The sequence below is a fragment of the Aulonocara stuartgranti genome, assembly GCF_965226115.1.
Source record: "Aulonocara stuartgranti genome assembly, chromosome: 3".
NCBI lineage: Eukaryota > Metazoa > Chordata > Actinopteri > Cichliformes > Cichlidae > Aulonocara > Aulonocara stuartgranti.
In genome coordinates this window covers 5356733-5372478 of record NC_138941.1, presented here as the reverse complement: position 1 = coordinate 5372478, position 15746 = coordinate 5356733, and the positions used below count along the sequence as shown (strand labels likewise).

The window sequence follows — 15746 nt, the reverse complement described above, 5'->3', positions numbered from 1 at the left end:
ATTGTTCCTTCAGTGGGCTGGTTTCAGTCATACAAATGTCCTGTTTATGAGATTGAAACCTGCAGTCAGCTGAGACTGAAGAAGTCACCTGATGATGATGAAACGTTTCTCCCACTGAAAACATCCAGATGAACAGAATCAAGCTTTTTGGGATTTACGTACCTGGATGATTGAGCATCAAGACACAACTCTGTGACTTTTCTCAGATGAATAAATCCTCTCCTCCAGCTTTGTTTACATCTACCAGCCCTGTGGCGCTGCCCAGGGACAATAATCTATGTGAGAGGTGGAAAGTCATACAGGTGTCTGCTCCTGCCTTCAGTTATTTTATCTACTGTGTGTCAACTGGCTGAACCTCCTCCAACTGTCTACTGTCTCCCTAAACTCAACAATGACTTAGTGATCTATCCATTCTCTGACCAAAGACATCCTGCTGCAGGAGGTTAACATAGCAGCCAATGATGATCCCACTCACTGTGAACAACACATTTGGACCTGATTTGCTGCTCTGGTTTACACGTGAACTTTGACTGCTGTCACCAACTTGAGAGGCTCTACAGAAAAACTGGACTTGTCCATAAAAATCATAAACAACATTACAAGGACAGCATTGCTCAATCAACTCTAATTACTATGACCATGTTATCTCTTCTAACTAAGGTACAGACACTCAAACTTGCTGCTTTCAGTGAGAAGTCAAATGTCTGAATATGAGCTGGAAGCCGCTGAGAGTCCTCCTCCTTCCCGTGGGGTTTACTTCCTCTACTACTTTCACTATAAACACGCCCCTTTCATGCACCTGCAGAGGGCCACCAGCAGATGGAGCTGTCTTAAACAAATCCACTTGGATAGTTAGCTGTAGATGACTTTATCAGTATGATTGTAGGACTTTGAGTTATTCTTCAGATTTATTTAAACTCTTATATTGTGCACAAGTGTTGAGCGACCCATAATTTCTCTGTACTTTTCATAAGAGCAGCCAGACTTTCAGCTAGTTTTTCTTTTTTAAGAGCTCAAAGTTATTGAAGAAACAGTTATTCAGCTTCATTCCCACTGATCTCGACTACAAACTGTTTCACTTTGGTTTCTGTTTAAAGCCTCGATGTTTAAAACGTTTCCCTGTGATCACATTTGCACCGTCTGATTTCAAAGTTTGTTTTCTTTTGGTCATTTAGTCCACAGAGTCCTTGGTGTTCTGAAAGGGACCTATAAATAAATGCATTATTATTAATAATAAAGTAGTTGTTGTACATGTACAGACCATAAATATGGAGTCCAGCTGTGTTTGATGCTGCTGGGCAGACTGACCACTGGGAACCTCTGAGCTCTGCTGCTCCACTCTGTGGAGGAACCATGAAGGATTAGATCAACACAGGATAAAGATCCAGGAGTTTCTGCTCAAATAACTTCATCTGAATCAAGTCTGTCAAGTTTTAGACTCTCAGATTCTGAAGATATATTTTCTGTTTTCTATGAACTTTCTTGCATCAGTGATGGAAGTGATGATGCTGCAGAAGCTCAGAGGAAACTTTGAGAAAACTGTGATGAACCATCAACTAATGCTCTCAGGAGGCCAAAGGTCCCTGAATGTAACTGTGCAGTAGATTCAACGAGTGTTTGAAACCTGACCACTTCCACATGTTTTCATTCTAACACAAGAAGTCCTTTTCTCATTGCTTTGATTTGAGTTTTCATTTGAGTTTTCTGAGTCTCGTATTTGGAGTCGAGTCTAATCAATGATCTGACAGAAGAACATTAAAAAGGATTTAGCAGTGCTGTCAAAATTAACATGTAGGGTTAGGGGTTCATCTGTTATCATGATTAACATGATAAAAACCTTTAACACGACACATCTGGAGAGCAGAACGACTCAAAATCCCTGAAATGTTTCTATCAACGCACTTCGGGCAGTTTGTCCGAGTAGAGTTACCTTTGCACACGTGCAGATGTGCAGCACATCTGTTAGTGACGGCAGCTGAACCAATCAGCTCAATATGGAAGATGACAAACACACACTGACCTCTCGATGGAAAGTTTGAGTATTAAAAAAATAACAAGACGGACCAGCCGACCAACATGAAGGATTCTGCACATCGTGACAGAAGGAATTTTCTTTTCACCGAAGCACTTCCAGCTTAAAATATCACAACAATGCAAAGCACTGATGACACAACTGCCAAGTGGACAAACTGCAGACCTGTTAGTGTTGTTAATAACATAGTTTTGGTTCCTCGTGTCAAAGACTTGAAGAAGAGTGACAGAGAGTGTTAGACTGCTGCAGGATCAGTGCCACCTCCACAGACCTGTGAAGAAAATGATGGTTTGACAGATGGGCTCAGATTCAGGATCAGCTGAGGAGTTTGTGGCTGACAGAATCCTGCAGGTACAGAGCAGAGCCCATCATTAGCATGCAGGACTGTCCCTGGGGGGGTCGGCTCATTCAGGAGGTTTATCAATGTTTACATGTTCAATAAACATGTTAAGTGTGTAAATTTGCCCTTTTCTCTCGAGTCTGTTTGCTCATGAAATGAACTTTGATTCGTTTACATTAAAAATGATGTTTAATGGTGATTAATCCAAATTAATCCACAGTAACCCTGTGATGAGTCTGATTAAACATTTTCATTAACAGCAGTAATATAGATTATATATTATTATATATTAGTGCACACTTAGCTTTTAGTATATATGTTTGTTACAAAGTTGTATTTACAGCAGAGAAGCTGAGTTAAAGACTGAAAACTATTCAAAGTCTCTTTGAATTGAAGCGTTTAACATTCTTTGTGTTTATTCTGCATTGACTTCATTATATGGTGTAAACGTCTGTTACAGGCTTAAATATAAAGTTGGAAAAATGTAACTGCAGCTATTGATCAAGTAATTGTGATTAATCAGGATTAATGACAGAAGATTGTGTCATTAATTAGTCATGTTTTAATCTACTGACAGCACTAGTGTTCACTCTGGTGCCTCCAACTGTTTTACGCCCTTTCAACACCTTCGTGGTCAAAAGTGTACACGCACAAAATCTACAATAAAACCCTCACGCAGCAATAGGACAGACACACAATCCATTTATCTCTGTGTCTCAAACACACACACGTGTATTCAAAGCCTCGATTTGTTCATATTTCATCTGTTGTGTTTTTATCTTCAGCGTTTTCAGTGTTGCTGCATTTACACCAAAAATGTTTCCATTGATGAATCAGATTGATTTGAATGTGTTTCATCCATACAAATCCCTCCCTGGTGGTCACATGACTCTATAACATAACAGGAGTCATGTGACAAGAGTTTCATGCTGTAAAATGTCACAATGGTTGAATGTGGTGGAGTAAAAATGTGAGATATCAACTACTTTTCTTCAATATGAAATGTTTGCAGGGCCTGACAGGAAGTGGACGGACGCTCTGATCACTTCCTGTTTGCTGAAGTGGGTTTTCAGTTGTTTAGAAACCAAAGGCTTGTTTTAAAAGACAGTTTAAATGGGACTGAGGGAACGACGTGTTTGTAGTTTATATCCAACAACATCGAGCAGTTTAATCAAAGAGTTCATGTTGCTAACAGCTCACCTCTCTGCAGCAGACACAGGCTGGACTTTAAAATGAATGAAGCGCTCTTCAGACCCGTCACTCCTTAAGGACACACAGCTGGCTTCAGGTTCATGTTTACGTTTAGTTCCTTGTTTCTTCCTGTGAATAATGATGGAGCAGTGATGTGAGTGCTGAGCTGTGACATGGAGAAGAGTCATGGACAGTTAGAGATGGTCATCTCACCTCTGAGCTTTGGTCTGGCTCTCATGTTCCCCACACAGAGTGCTTTTAGAGGGAGGGACTCCCTCCTCTCTGTCCTCACACTGATCCATGCTGCTCAATTCACATCAGCTCACACACACTTTCTACCTGCAGAGGAAACACAAATCATTCATGTGCACATCAGCTGAAATCCTCCTTTCATCATGTGTGCTGTCCAAATATCAGCTGCTTCTTTCCTGCTTCATCTCAGTGTCAGCTGGATGCAGTCAGACAGCAGTGTGAGGCAGAGGAAGCTGCCATCAGCTGCTCTGCTATCAGTCCACTAGATGGAGCCTGAAGCACACACGATGCATTCACTGACACACACTGATTCACTGTGACTGGAAGCTTCAGTCAGTCCAACACGTGTGAACAACATTTTAAACCTTTCAGCTGATCCAGGATTCAAAGAGGATCAGCAGAGTTAAAGCTTCACACTAATTCTTCCTGCTGAGTTTGCAGAGAACTGCACACACACTGATTCACTGCTAATGAGAAGCTTCTTCCATCCAGTAATTCATCATCCATCAGCTCTGCTGCTGCTCTCAGTCCTGGACTCTGATCACACACTAAAAGCAGCTTTTTAACTCGTGTCTGTAAGAACTCTTAGTGTTAGCTTAGCGTTAGCTTAGTGTTAGCATGCTGTGTGCTAGCTCAGCGTCAGAGCTCTGCAGGTGTCTCGTGTGTAAATATTAATCACAGTGACAGTAAAGGAGGTAAAGGGCTGTGACGTCATCACGTACGCTGCGTCCTCTGTGGGCTCTGAGTGAACTCACAAAGTACAAACTACAAGTACACAAACACGAACGTAGCTCAGAGTGGCGGACACACTCGGCCTCGTTGGTCCAGCTGTGAGTCCGTTACCGTGAACTATGGAGCGGCAGATTTGTGCTGAACTAAGCTGCACACAGCTGATGTTAGCCAGGAAACATTACACACTGACTTTAATGGAGAGACCGGAAATACAAACACACACAGTTTGTTGTGTGAAGAAATCAAACACGAGCTGAACAAACAGTAAAGTTCCTAAAGACAAACTGTTAAAGGAGGAAACAAAGCAAACTTACAGTTTCTTCACACCAACAACAAGCTCCACTCCACGAAGTTCAGGAAGTGACAGTAAACTTTGAGCAGGAAGGAAACACCCAAAGAGACGTTTGAGGACAATCAGGAGCATTGGAACACTGTGCTGCGTTCAGTTGCACCTCGGAAACTCCAAACCTCTGGCAGGCTGTGATTTATTTCTGCTGGTTTTCCTGTTTGAAGCACAAACATCCGTCATCACTTTGTTGTTGTTCTTCCTGCAGCGTTTAAATATTTCAGCACTGAACTGATGTTTCTTCAAAGCTCATTTCAACCTGTTGAAGTCATGAATGAAAGTGCAGACTGAGAGTGGATCACATGATGTTTGAGGTGTGTCATGTGACATGTTCAGTATTGTCACACATGTCTAGATTGTCCCTGATATCATAACTGCTCAAACACTGATGGTTATATTTGAAGAATTATTCCTGATGGCAGCAAAGTTTGAATGGAGCTCTCTGTCTGTGCTGATTTGTCGCCCTCTGGAGGTCAAAGCACAAACTGCATGATGTCACTGTAACCACCACAGTGACAGGAAGTGTTTTTATGACTGAAACACTGAAATGATGCTAACGGCTGTCGTTAGGCTCACTGACAGCAGTGCTGATGTGTTCATGTCAAACACTGGCTCAGGTCAGACTCCTTCATCCTTCTCCAGCGTGAGGCCGCCCTCAGACCCACAGGAGCCCTGACCTTTGACCTCCTGACCCTAACCATTTTAGTCTTGTTGCATCTTTAAATGCAAATCCTGTGAAATGGTCAGGGGCGGCTCTAGAGAAATTTTCTTAGGGTGGCAAAATCAAAGCCTTTTTCCCCCAAACACATATGCAGGTGGTTACATGTGGTTAAAATGATTCAAATGCAGTAAGTATGCACGTTTTTCATATAAAAATAGTCTATGGGGCGATCGTGGCTCAAGAGTTGGGAGTTCGCCTTGTAATCGGAAGGTTGCCAGTTCGAGCCCCGGCTTGGACAGTCTTGGTCGTTGTGTCCTTGGGCAAGACACTTCACCCTTGGGCAAGACACTTCACCCGTTGCCTACTGGTGGTGGTCAGAGGGCCCGGTGGCGCCAGTGTCCGGCAGCCTCGCCTCTGTCAGTGCGCCCCAGGGTGGCTGTGGCTACAATGTAGCTTGCCATCACCAGTGTGTGAATGTGTGCGTGAATGGGTGGATGACTGGATATGTAAAGCGCTTTGGGGTCCTTAGGGACTAGTAAAAGCGCTATATAAATACAGGCCATTTACCATTTATAACTTAATTATTGTCTGTACCCACATGATTACACACTTTAGTTACATGAAACATGTGAGTTTTGATGTTATGTACTGTACAGCCTGTATATTAAATACATATGTAGCCCAATAAGTATAAACTCCAGAAAGCTACACAACATGGGGCGCTTCATTTACAAACACAAGTCTAACTTAAGTTTCACTGTTTTTGTTAGAAAACAGTCACATTGTTGCAGCTTAAATGACACAAAATGTCAGAAATCTGCACTGTCATGAACAAACATGTAAACCTCATTTTTCATGATTTGTTGGATTCACCCTCTGAGGTCTGAAACACAACCGGACATTTGTGACTCCTTTGAGTTTACGTTTGTATTTCACCCTCAGATTGTTTCATTTTATTTTTTCCTCCTCTTGCTTTGTTTGGTATCTTTTCAGCTCAACTGAATTTAGTTGTTTTTTCACTGACATACTGCATTAGTATTACTATTACTATTAATGTAACTATTACTGATCTGAAATCACACAAAGAACCTAAAATCCTAGCAGTATTTTTTACTGTAAAAAAACCACAGACGTGTTGGGTAAATGTTTATAACTTGAAATGCAAATATAAATTGTACATTTTGTAAACAGATACAACTATTTATCTAAAAATGCAGCCAATACACCTGCTGTTTTTTCATTTTCTACAACCATTTAAAATAGCACTCACCTTCCTTCCATTTCCACAGTGTAACATCCACCCACCTGTGTAAAATCAGAAATTCCCATGGTGTTGTTCAAAATGTGCTCTGGCACAATCATAAGCATCACTTGCTACTGAAAACAAGAAGAAAGCCGGTCCTGCTATGGGCTGAACCATTTGTTAATGTGGAGGGGGGGACACTATGGAATATATCCAGTTTTAGCATTTATATTCACTGCTGACTGTAACTACGCTCAAACTGTTAAACTTATTTTAATAAACAACACTGTCATATGCAAAACTGGGGAGGTACTTGGGGTGGCAAGGGATCATTTTAGGGTGGCACTTGCCACCCCATGCCACCCTTCTAGATCCGCCCCTGCTGATGAAGCCAACAGGTTCGCTTCATTTGCAAAAAGCAGATATGAGTTTCTGAGGCCACAGTCTTCTGTGGCAGAAGGGGAATCAGGGGAAGCCCTGGAGGAGTCCACCACCCACCAGAAACAGGTCTGAGCTCTCACTGCAGTTGTAAAGGGGCTACACAGCCCACATGAGGCTGAGGGATGCAGCCTTCTGTCAGACTGTCACTAACACAGAGAAACACCCGTGTACACTCATACTCATGGGCACATACACCAATCAACCTAACCCCAATAACTGCTCGTCTTTGGACTGTGGGAGCCAGAGAACCCAGAGAGGACCCAGACATGGGGAGAGCATGCAAACAGCTTAGATGTTGGATTTGAACCCAGAACCTTCTTGCTGTCAGGAAACAGTGCCAACCACTTTTCCACTGTGCTGCCTGTTTGACTCTGATACACCCATTTTTGAGCTCTTAAAAACAGCCCTCCACACAACAGAGACAAACCATAAAGGACTTTGTGGCTTGTAGCAACCGAAGAAAGTTTAAGGTGCAAAATAAAGAGGTTGAAAGGAAAGTAATAAAGGAAACATGTAATTATAACAGTAATGTTGGCTGTGTATCACGTGTGGCATGTCATTGTGGGGCTGGCCTCTGCTGGGATTGAGAATATGTGATGGCGGGGGCAGGGTTGGTTACTGGGGTTTATCCTGATCTCCTGTTTAGTGGAACTGTGCTCCTTTGAATCCACAGCACTAACCTGGCACACACACATAAAATGCATCATTGCTACAGAGCACAGCAGGACTCATTATGAGTGGTGGGGCAGGCTGGATGGTGTTGAGGAGTCGTATCGCAGTGACATTGGCTCCCCTGCTTCACTCTCTCCTACCCCACTAATGCAACTCACTAATCCCTCTGTCCCCTTTAGGTGGGGCTCACGCTGACAAGATAAAATAAGCTGCACGACTGGTGGGTGGGGGCTGTGCTGTCAGCCCCCCTGGGTCTGCTCCTCTGTGATCCTCAGTGGGCCAGTATGCCTCTCCTGGTAGCTCCATGGGGGATGGTGTGGTGGGTTGGTGGGTGCCATGGCGACTATGTGCGGACTTCACATTCTTGTCTGCTGTGACAGCTCCTTGATCTGGGCGGGGCCAGTGGGGTGTGGGTAGGTCCTTTGTGGGGCTTTGGACGTTGCCTGAATATTGTCAGGCAGCTGGGTGCTGTGCCTCGACCCTTTCTTCCTTTGCATTTGTGGTTTGGTGCCATAAATGCACAACATAGAAGAGCCACCTCGACGGGACAACACTCAGCGGTTCATCTGTCTCTCTTCCACAGCATGTCTTTATCCTGTCTTCCTTCTCTCACCCCAACCAATCACAGCAGATGGCCCCGCCCCTCCCTGAGCCTGGTTCTGCTGGAGGTTTCTTCCTGTTAAAAGGGAGTTTTTCCTTCCCACTGTCGCCAAAGTGCTGCTCATAGGGGGTCATATTGTTGGGTTTTTCTCTGTATGTATTATTGTACGAGCTACCTTACAGTATAAAGCACCTTGAGACGACTGCTGTTGTGATTTGGTGCTGTGTAAATAAAACTGAATTGAATTAAGAAACAACTCTTAGATTCCTCACATGATTCTCCTGTATTCCTACTGGACGCCAAGGTAATATAACATGGAAGTGTGTCGCAGTGCCTGGTGGCCACATGTTACCCATAAACTGTCAACCTGACCGTACTGTAGCTACGTCCAAAGACTAGTTAAAGATTAAAGCTTTTTGGGGGGTTAAATCTGACATAAATAAAGAAAGAATAACATTAAAGTCGATTCTTTTGATCACTGTAGTTCTACTTTGAGGATATGACGTGTAAAAACCCTCAGTTGTGGCTGGTGGATCTCACATTCCTGGTCTTTGTAATTCCAGTTCAATGAAGCCTCATTTTCACCTTTTGCCAGGTAAATTTTCCCAACTGTTCTAATGTCCATGCTGTGGCATTGTCCCATCATTTGTATTTCCTGTTAATGGATTTTTAATATGGTCTGGGAAATTACTATATATGAGTAACTTCCTGTTGTATTGCAGCTTAAGGCCATTGTCACTGAAATAAAGCCCGAGTTGTAATAGTTTGCATCCAGAACGAGGAAAACGAAGAAACCCAAACACTGCTCAGTGGATGAGTCAGCAGTGTTTCTACCCAGAGGCCACCGTGGTCCTTCTTTACTAATGCTGAGGGTTTTCTCCCAGCCGTGATAGCCTTTGACAGGTAAACTGAGTCATTCCAGCCCAGTGCAAAAATAACCTCCCTGTCTGCTCTTAACTTCACGCATCGATGCTAAAACGTTGCATAACTGAACCTGCAGACTGTGATCCTGTAGCTGTCGAGGAGAGGGCTTGATGCCGTCCATCTTCTGCTCAATTAACAACGCCTGCAACCTTTTGAGCCTTGGTCCTGCTACAGTCACAAATATAACATCATCACTCTTTATTTCATGCACTACAGACTGCTGTCATTTCTCTGTTATGGCCCCACAAGGTCACTGAATTCTGTCATTCTTCTCCAATCCATGGTTTTCAGTCACTGGTGGGCAACATTACTCTACCACGACTGCAAACAGTGGACAGTTGGTAGGTAGTCCTGCAGGACGCCTGTCTCGAGCCAAGGCTACTTGGAACATCTCTCCATGGAGGAACAATGAAGACATGAAGAGAAACTATAAATCTTTGGGACTTGTGCTCCAACAGCTTTGTTTAAAGGCCTGAAAGTGGCGACGTCTCTCCCAGAGCTCCAGCTCAGTGACATCTATGTGTGCCTTGTATGCTTCAGCTGACGCTGCTGCCAGGATGAAAGCTGTCAAACCGAGCACAGCTACATGTTCCACCTGGATGGGTAAATAATGTGTTTGAGGTGAGAACAATCAGGAAAGCTCGCCAGCGGCTTTACTTCCTGAGGAGGCTGAGGAAGTTTGGCATGAACGCCAACATCACCTCAAATTTCTACAGGTGTGCAGTCGAGAGCTTGCTGACGAGCTGCATCACAGTTTGGTACGAAGCTGCTCTGCCAGCAGCCGTAAATCACTACAGAGGGTGAAGGCAGCAGAGCACATCACTGGCACGAGGCTTCCTGCCATTCAGGACATTTATCTCCAGCGGTGCCTCCATAAAGCACACAGCATCATCAAGGACCACAGCCACCCAGCACATCAGCTGTTCTCCTTGTTACCATCGTTACAGGAGTCTGTCTGCTCGGACTACAAGACTCAAAAACTGTTTCTACCACCAAGCCATACGACACCTCAACCACAACACTTAAACACACACAACACAGCACTCAGAAGCTACCTGCAGCTTCACAAGTACTCTGTTTAATCTGCACTGGTCACTCCACTTTATTGTCATTGATATTTATATTTAAAAGTGCAATACTGAAATTTTCTGCTGCTCATTCCTGTGCAATGTCCCATCTGCCCTCCCGTCATATTTCTCTTCAAGATTTTCTTATTTAATCACTAGTGTACATATATTTATAGATACAAATATATTTAGTCATCTTTTCTCTTTTACCATGTCTCTCTAATATTTGCTCCTTACTATTTTTCTATTTTCTTTATTATTTTATTTTATTATATTTTCTCCTACTGTATCAAGCTGCCGAGTGACTGCTGCTCGTCAAACACATTTCATTGCAATGTTGACCCTGTGCTAACTTGCATATGACAAATAAAACTGAAAACTGAAAAGAAGAAACTGGTCGTTGTTAAAGGAAAGGTAATCTCCACATAAGCAGCTTAGATGACCTTCCACGTGTAAATCTTACAATGTGTTGACTTGGACATGAACAGTGTAGGACCAGAAAAGTCCCAGCAGTGTTAATTTGTCACATTAATGTAAAATGAAGTATTTTTCTGATGTTGGGTTAATCGTTCCTACAGTTTAAATGAGCCGTCACTGATGTTCACATGTGGCAGCCATACTCTACGGCTTCTGTAAATAAACACTGATTACTGAATCCAGTTTTGGCTACATTAAACTCAAAGACGTTCAAAGGATGGCTGGAAAGCTACAGACTGCAGTACTGTTTGGCACCAGTAGCAAAGTATGTCTGTTGTGGAGTTGTAGACATGTAACTTGAACATGTTTGTAACTTTTTACTAGCATTTTGTTTACTATGTTTCAGATCTATGGCACTAAATGGGGGACTGACCACGTTTTTGACCTTGACTGGACTTACTGGGTCCAGTAAAGATATCATAGCCAAAGGTGGCTCTGCTTCCAGTTCTGGCTTATAGGAAGATCTCTGAAGGTTGGGTGTAATCCTCTCCTGACTTTGGATCACTCTCTTAGATCTAAACCTCCAGCTCTGGACTCGCCATCCTCAAAGACTGCTCCATAAGAACACAGGCATGTGTGAACAGCCCACTCCTCCTTTGGTCAATGGCACACACTTTTAGACGATGTGTATTCAGCATCTGGCAAGAGTGGAATCAACTGGGGCTCTTTCTAAATTGGCGTCACCATTGATTGTGGTGGTGGCAGCAGCTCATTCTGCTGGCTCTGTGTAACAGGGTCATAAATCACATTGTTATAATGTGTTCTAAACCCCCAAACTGCTCCTTTTATACCTGACTTTTAGGACCTCCAAGCCTGTAGTTGTGTTCATTATCAGTTAGAGCCCCTCCTCGTTCTTTTCTTCTTCTTCGGTGCAATCCTATAAATACAGTGTACCCCTTTTGCCTCTCCCCTTTTCTACAATCCCCCTGTGGGAGAGGTGGGTGTCATTTCTTTCCAACACTTTAAAACACACATATAATGCATATTTAGCCACCTGGATGTTTCTGGTTGCAATTTTAGTTCGATTATTGTCATTATTAAGCCTGTTTTTGTAAGATGTTATAAGTGTGTCGTATGTGTGTATCATAAATGTGTTTTAGGCGCCATAAATGCTAGCATGAATATATACTCCTTGCTAGCTTGGGAGCTGTGGTGGGTTGAACTAACCCTCTTCCCCACTGTTTGTATTTGGTCGTAGGAGCTGGAGTGGGCAAATTATTTACTGGGAGGTCTTTCTTTCTTTTACCTTTTTTATCAGACACAACGCAGAATCACACCGGTTACATCTGCAGCTCATCCATCACCTGTTCTTCCCATCACTTAATGTTTTTGCTGCAAGACGTTGGAGTGAGTGCCATCTATTTTGCTGTTGTTTGGAGGCATTTTAGTTCAGTGAGAGACAGGAGGTCACGCAACAAACTGCTCAAACGAGTGGAAGCCGCTGCCCTCTGCTCGTCAGCTGGGAAACCTGGATCTCCCTTGTTGTGTTAACAGACCTCTCTGCATTGAATCATACCTGTTATTAACCTCTGTCTCTCTTCCACAGCATGTCTTTATCCTGTTTTTCTTCTCTCACCCCAACCAATCACAGCAGATGGCCCCGCCCCTCCCTGAGCCTGGTTCTGTCGGAGGTTTCTTCCTGTTAAAATGGAGTTTTTCCTTCCCACTGTCGCCAAAGTGCTGCTCATAGGGGGTCATATGATTGTTGGGTTCTTCTCTGTATCTATGAAGCGCCTTGAGGCGACTTTTGTTGTGATTTGGCGCTATATAAATAAAACTGAATTGTCAGGGTCAAAGTTCAGAGGTAAGTTTGTTCAGCAAATGAATGACAATAAATCATACATGTTTGCTGATTCACAGATTGACAGCCCGGAGGAACAGGGCTGTGTCGTTCCTGTGATGTGATTCAGCTTTATTTTAGTATTCATTTATTTTATTAGCTTTATTTCAGCCACTCAAACAAAACAACATTATATTAAAACAGAGTGCAGGTCTCATCCAACCATAGTTAAATATGTGCCAACTGATTCAGTACGTTTCATGTAGAAATATCTGTGGCAACCTTTTGTTGCAGCAATGATCTCAAAACACAAAGGGGGGGGGGGGGGGGGGGGGCTAAGATGAATGTCTGCTGTGAGGACAGGGGGTGTGCATGTGTGCTCAAGTCACGTGACACGTCATTTACGCAACATTTGGTCGATTTCAAAGTTACAGTGAGATAAAATCATGTTATGGATTGCACTCAGTATATTGTGCCGACATGGTGAGATTGTGTCTGTCGAGCCGAGGAGAGCGTCGCAGTGCCAAAAGCTGTAAAATGAACTATCAGGCTGGAGTGTGCTGCCACAGCACAGAGCAGTCACAGAGTCCTGCAGGCAGAAGAGGAGTGATCGTGTTAGCCACCTTACAAAACAAAAAGACATGAAGTGAAAAGCAGAGCGCAGAGTGTGGCAGAAGAAGACAGACTGGGCCAAGTCCTGCATGTGCGAGAGCGAGCGAGACCCGGGACAACGTCATCCGCCTCGCCTGGACTAGTCCGCCGGCCGGAGGAGGGACAGTGGCTGCACTGTGCAGCCGAAGACTCACTTTGATCGCACAGGAAACGAGCGACGCAACCGGTCCACCGTCCGTGCAAACTGCGCCAGGCAGCGTATTGCACGCTGGAGGACACCGAGGAAAGTCACAGTAGGAGCGGCGCTTAGTGAGAGGTGATGTCGGGGGGACATGGCTTCTTCTCCGGTCACCCCAGCATCGCTTGAAGGAGAAACACCTTCACCCACCGGGAACGAGGAGCCCGCGACCACCCGACAGGTACGACACGCCTCCGAGACCCTCTGCGCGCCCGGTAACGTTGTAACGTTTTACCGAAGTTCATTCGCAAACACACCAGTTTAAGATGGACCCGAGAATCAGCACACGGGAGCACTGGTGTCTGACTCAGCAGAAACGGCGCGACGTGCGTGTAATGCTTCGTATTTGATAACGATGGAATAATTCTTTAAAATAAGCACACAGATAAACACTGGTGGGTGGAAAAGCTCGTGTTTTGGTGAAATGAGTCCCGCCTAGTCCGGTCTACACCTCATTCAGCAAACATCTGAGTCACCCTGAGACGCCAGTGCGCGTCCTTGTGATGCAAAAAGCCGTAAGTGACACGCTGTTTACACGCAGGAGCAGTTTAACACATGCAGGTTGTGCCAGTAGGCGTTTCCTTCAATGTGACACCAAACGTGTAAATCAGTGCTGGGAGCGGATGTTGGACCTGATCAGTCTTAATCTGACAAACTGTAGTTCCTGCTCTGTTTCTAATTCAGCCCCATGACAGACAACCAGCATGTTCTCCTGTCACGTGTTATTGACACGCACATATTTAGTCCGTGTGTGGGATGTTAAAGGTGAGTTTGTTCAGGGCACGATCAGACTGAGGCCATTTCAACAGGTGCAAGGAAGTGTTAGTGTGGTTACTACGGCAGCACTGATGCCCTGATGAGTGCACATGGCTGGAATGAAAAGTCAATGCTATGTATAGCATGAACTACTTGTTGTCTAAGGCGGTGCAGAGAGTGAGCAGGAAATATCTGAGGTTGGATATTTCAGTACATACAGAGCTGTGCAGAGACATTAGGATCTTAAACTATTGTCTGTATCTGGCAAAGCGAGAATCTGAGCCTTGTGTACAAACTGTCTGGTGTTTGTTCTGGCAGGAATATGAAACTACTGTGCACAGCATGCTTATTAAGATGGCCCAGGACCAGGTCATCTTGCAGGATGGTAGTGTTACATCGAGAAGGTTCCTCTTTAATTGTTGGATTTCTGTGTGAGTTTTCTCCCTGTGCCTCTGTGGCCTCTCCCCACAGTATCTGTGTTTGTGTTTAAAGTGTTTAAAGTACAGCACTAGATGATCGTATGGGTGAATGTGACTTGTTGTAAAGCACTTTGAGTTGTTGTCTATATAAAGTCTAAATGGAAATCCACTTATGTGCAGAGGACCAGAAGATCCAGCGCATCGAAATAAAAAGTTCTTTGCTTAAACAATGAATTGTGCGATAAAATATTAATTTACAAATTCATTTTTAAGTTATTTTATTTATTCAATACAAAAGTAATTTATTATCTAGTAATTTAATTGAAAAGAAAATTCTGTTGGTTTTTGTTTTTTGCCCTTCTCCCCCGTCCCTCTTCTCAGCTGTTTCTCTTTCTTTCTCCCCTTCTTTCCCCCAGTCAAGTCTGTCCCGTATTCAGTAAGTGAAAATAAAATAAACAATAAAAGGTGAATCAAATGGACCATTACGGCAAGGCTGGGATGGTCAATTTGGTAAAGTAAATCCGTTGGGCATCTTTCTTTGCCTTTAGACAACAATTCTGATGCAAAAGAGCCAAACGGGACAGGCAAAAAAAATAAATAAATAAAATAAATATTTATAAATCAGTATTTGAAAATAAATAATTATTCCATTAATAAATACTTCAAATCAGAAAAAAAAGAAATAAAATCTCAATAAAAACCTCACATCAAAAATCCTTTTCCTGTGTCGTCTCATGTCCAACATCTGTGTAGGCAGAGTGTAAACACAGAGGCTGAATGGCCTTTGGTATAGGTGCAAAGCTAAGACTGTCTAACCAATGACAGAGCTCCTTACCTCTCACCGGCTAATTTGCATTGCACCGGGATTTTGGAAATTTATCCATTTATTCATTATGATGTGGTTCAGCATCATAATGCTGAACCACAGAAACACACACACACACATATATATATATATATAT

General features: G+C 43.5%; 2 protein-coding genes across 5 annotated transcripts in view; one reads left to right on the top strand and one right to left on the bottom strand.

Annotated features, from left to right (window-relative positions):
* LOC309702223 (protein NLRC3-like) overlaps positions 1–15746 on the bottom strand; it is a 95992-nt gene that overhangs the window by 15648 nt on the left and 64598 nt on the right. For 3 of the 4 annotated variants that reach the window (XM_082526752.1, XM_082526750.1, XM_082526751.1), the window contains 3 exons: positions 3777–3902; positions 3573–3692; positions 1262–1340 (listed from right to left, as the gene is read on the bottom strand). In XM_082526752.1, coding sequence (XP_082382878.1) covers positions 1262–1340; positions 3573–3692; positions 3777–3865 — 288 coding nt within the window. In that variant the 5' untranslated portion in view covers positions 3866–3902. Of the gene's footprint in view, positions 1–1261; positions 1341–3572; positions 3693–3776; positions 3903–4861; positions 4897–15746 lie in introns of those variants that run through there. The other variant, XM_082526749.1, reaches the window with a different exon arrangement.
* Positions 13172–15746, top strand: part of LOC309702389 (uncharacterized protein) — a 29060-nt gene continuing 26485 nt past the window's right edge. The window contains exon 1 of the mRNA XM_082527105.1: positions 13172–13790. Within this exon, the coding sequence (XP_082383231.1) occupies positions 13704–13790 (87 nt within the window). The 5' untranslated portion in view covers positions 13172–13703. The remainder of the gene's footprint in view (positions 13791–15746) is intronic.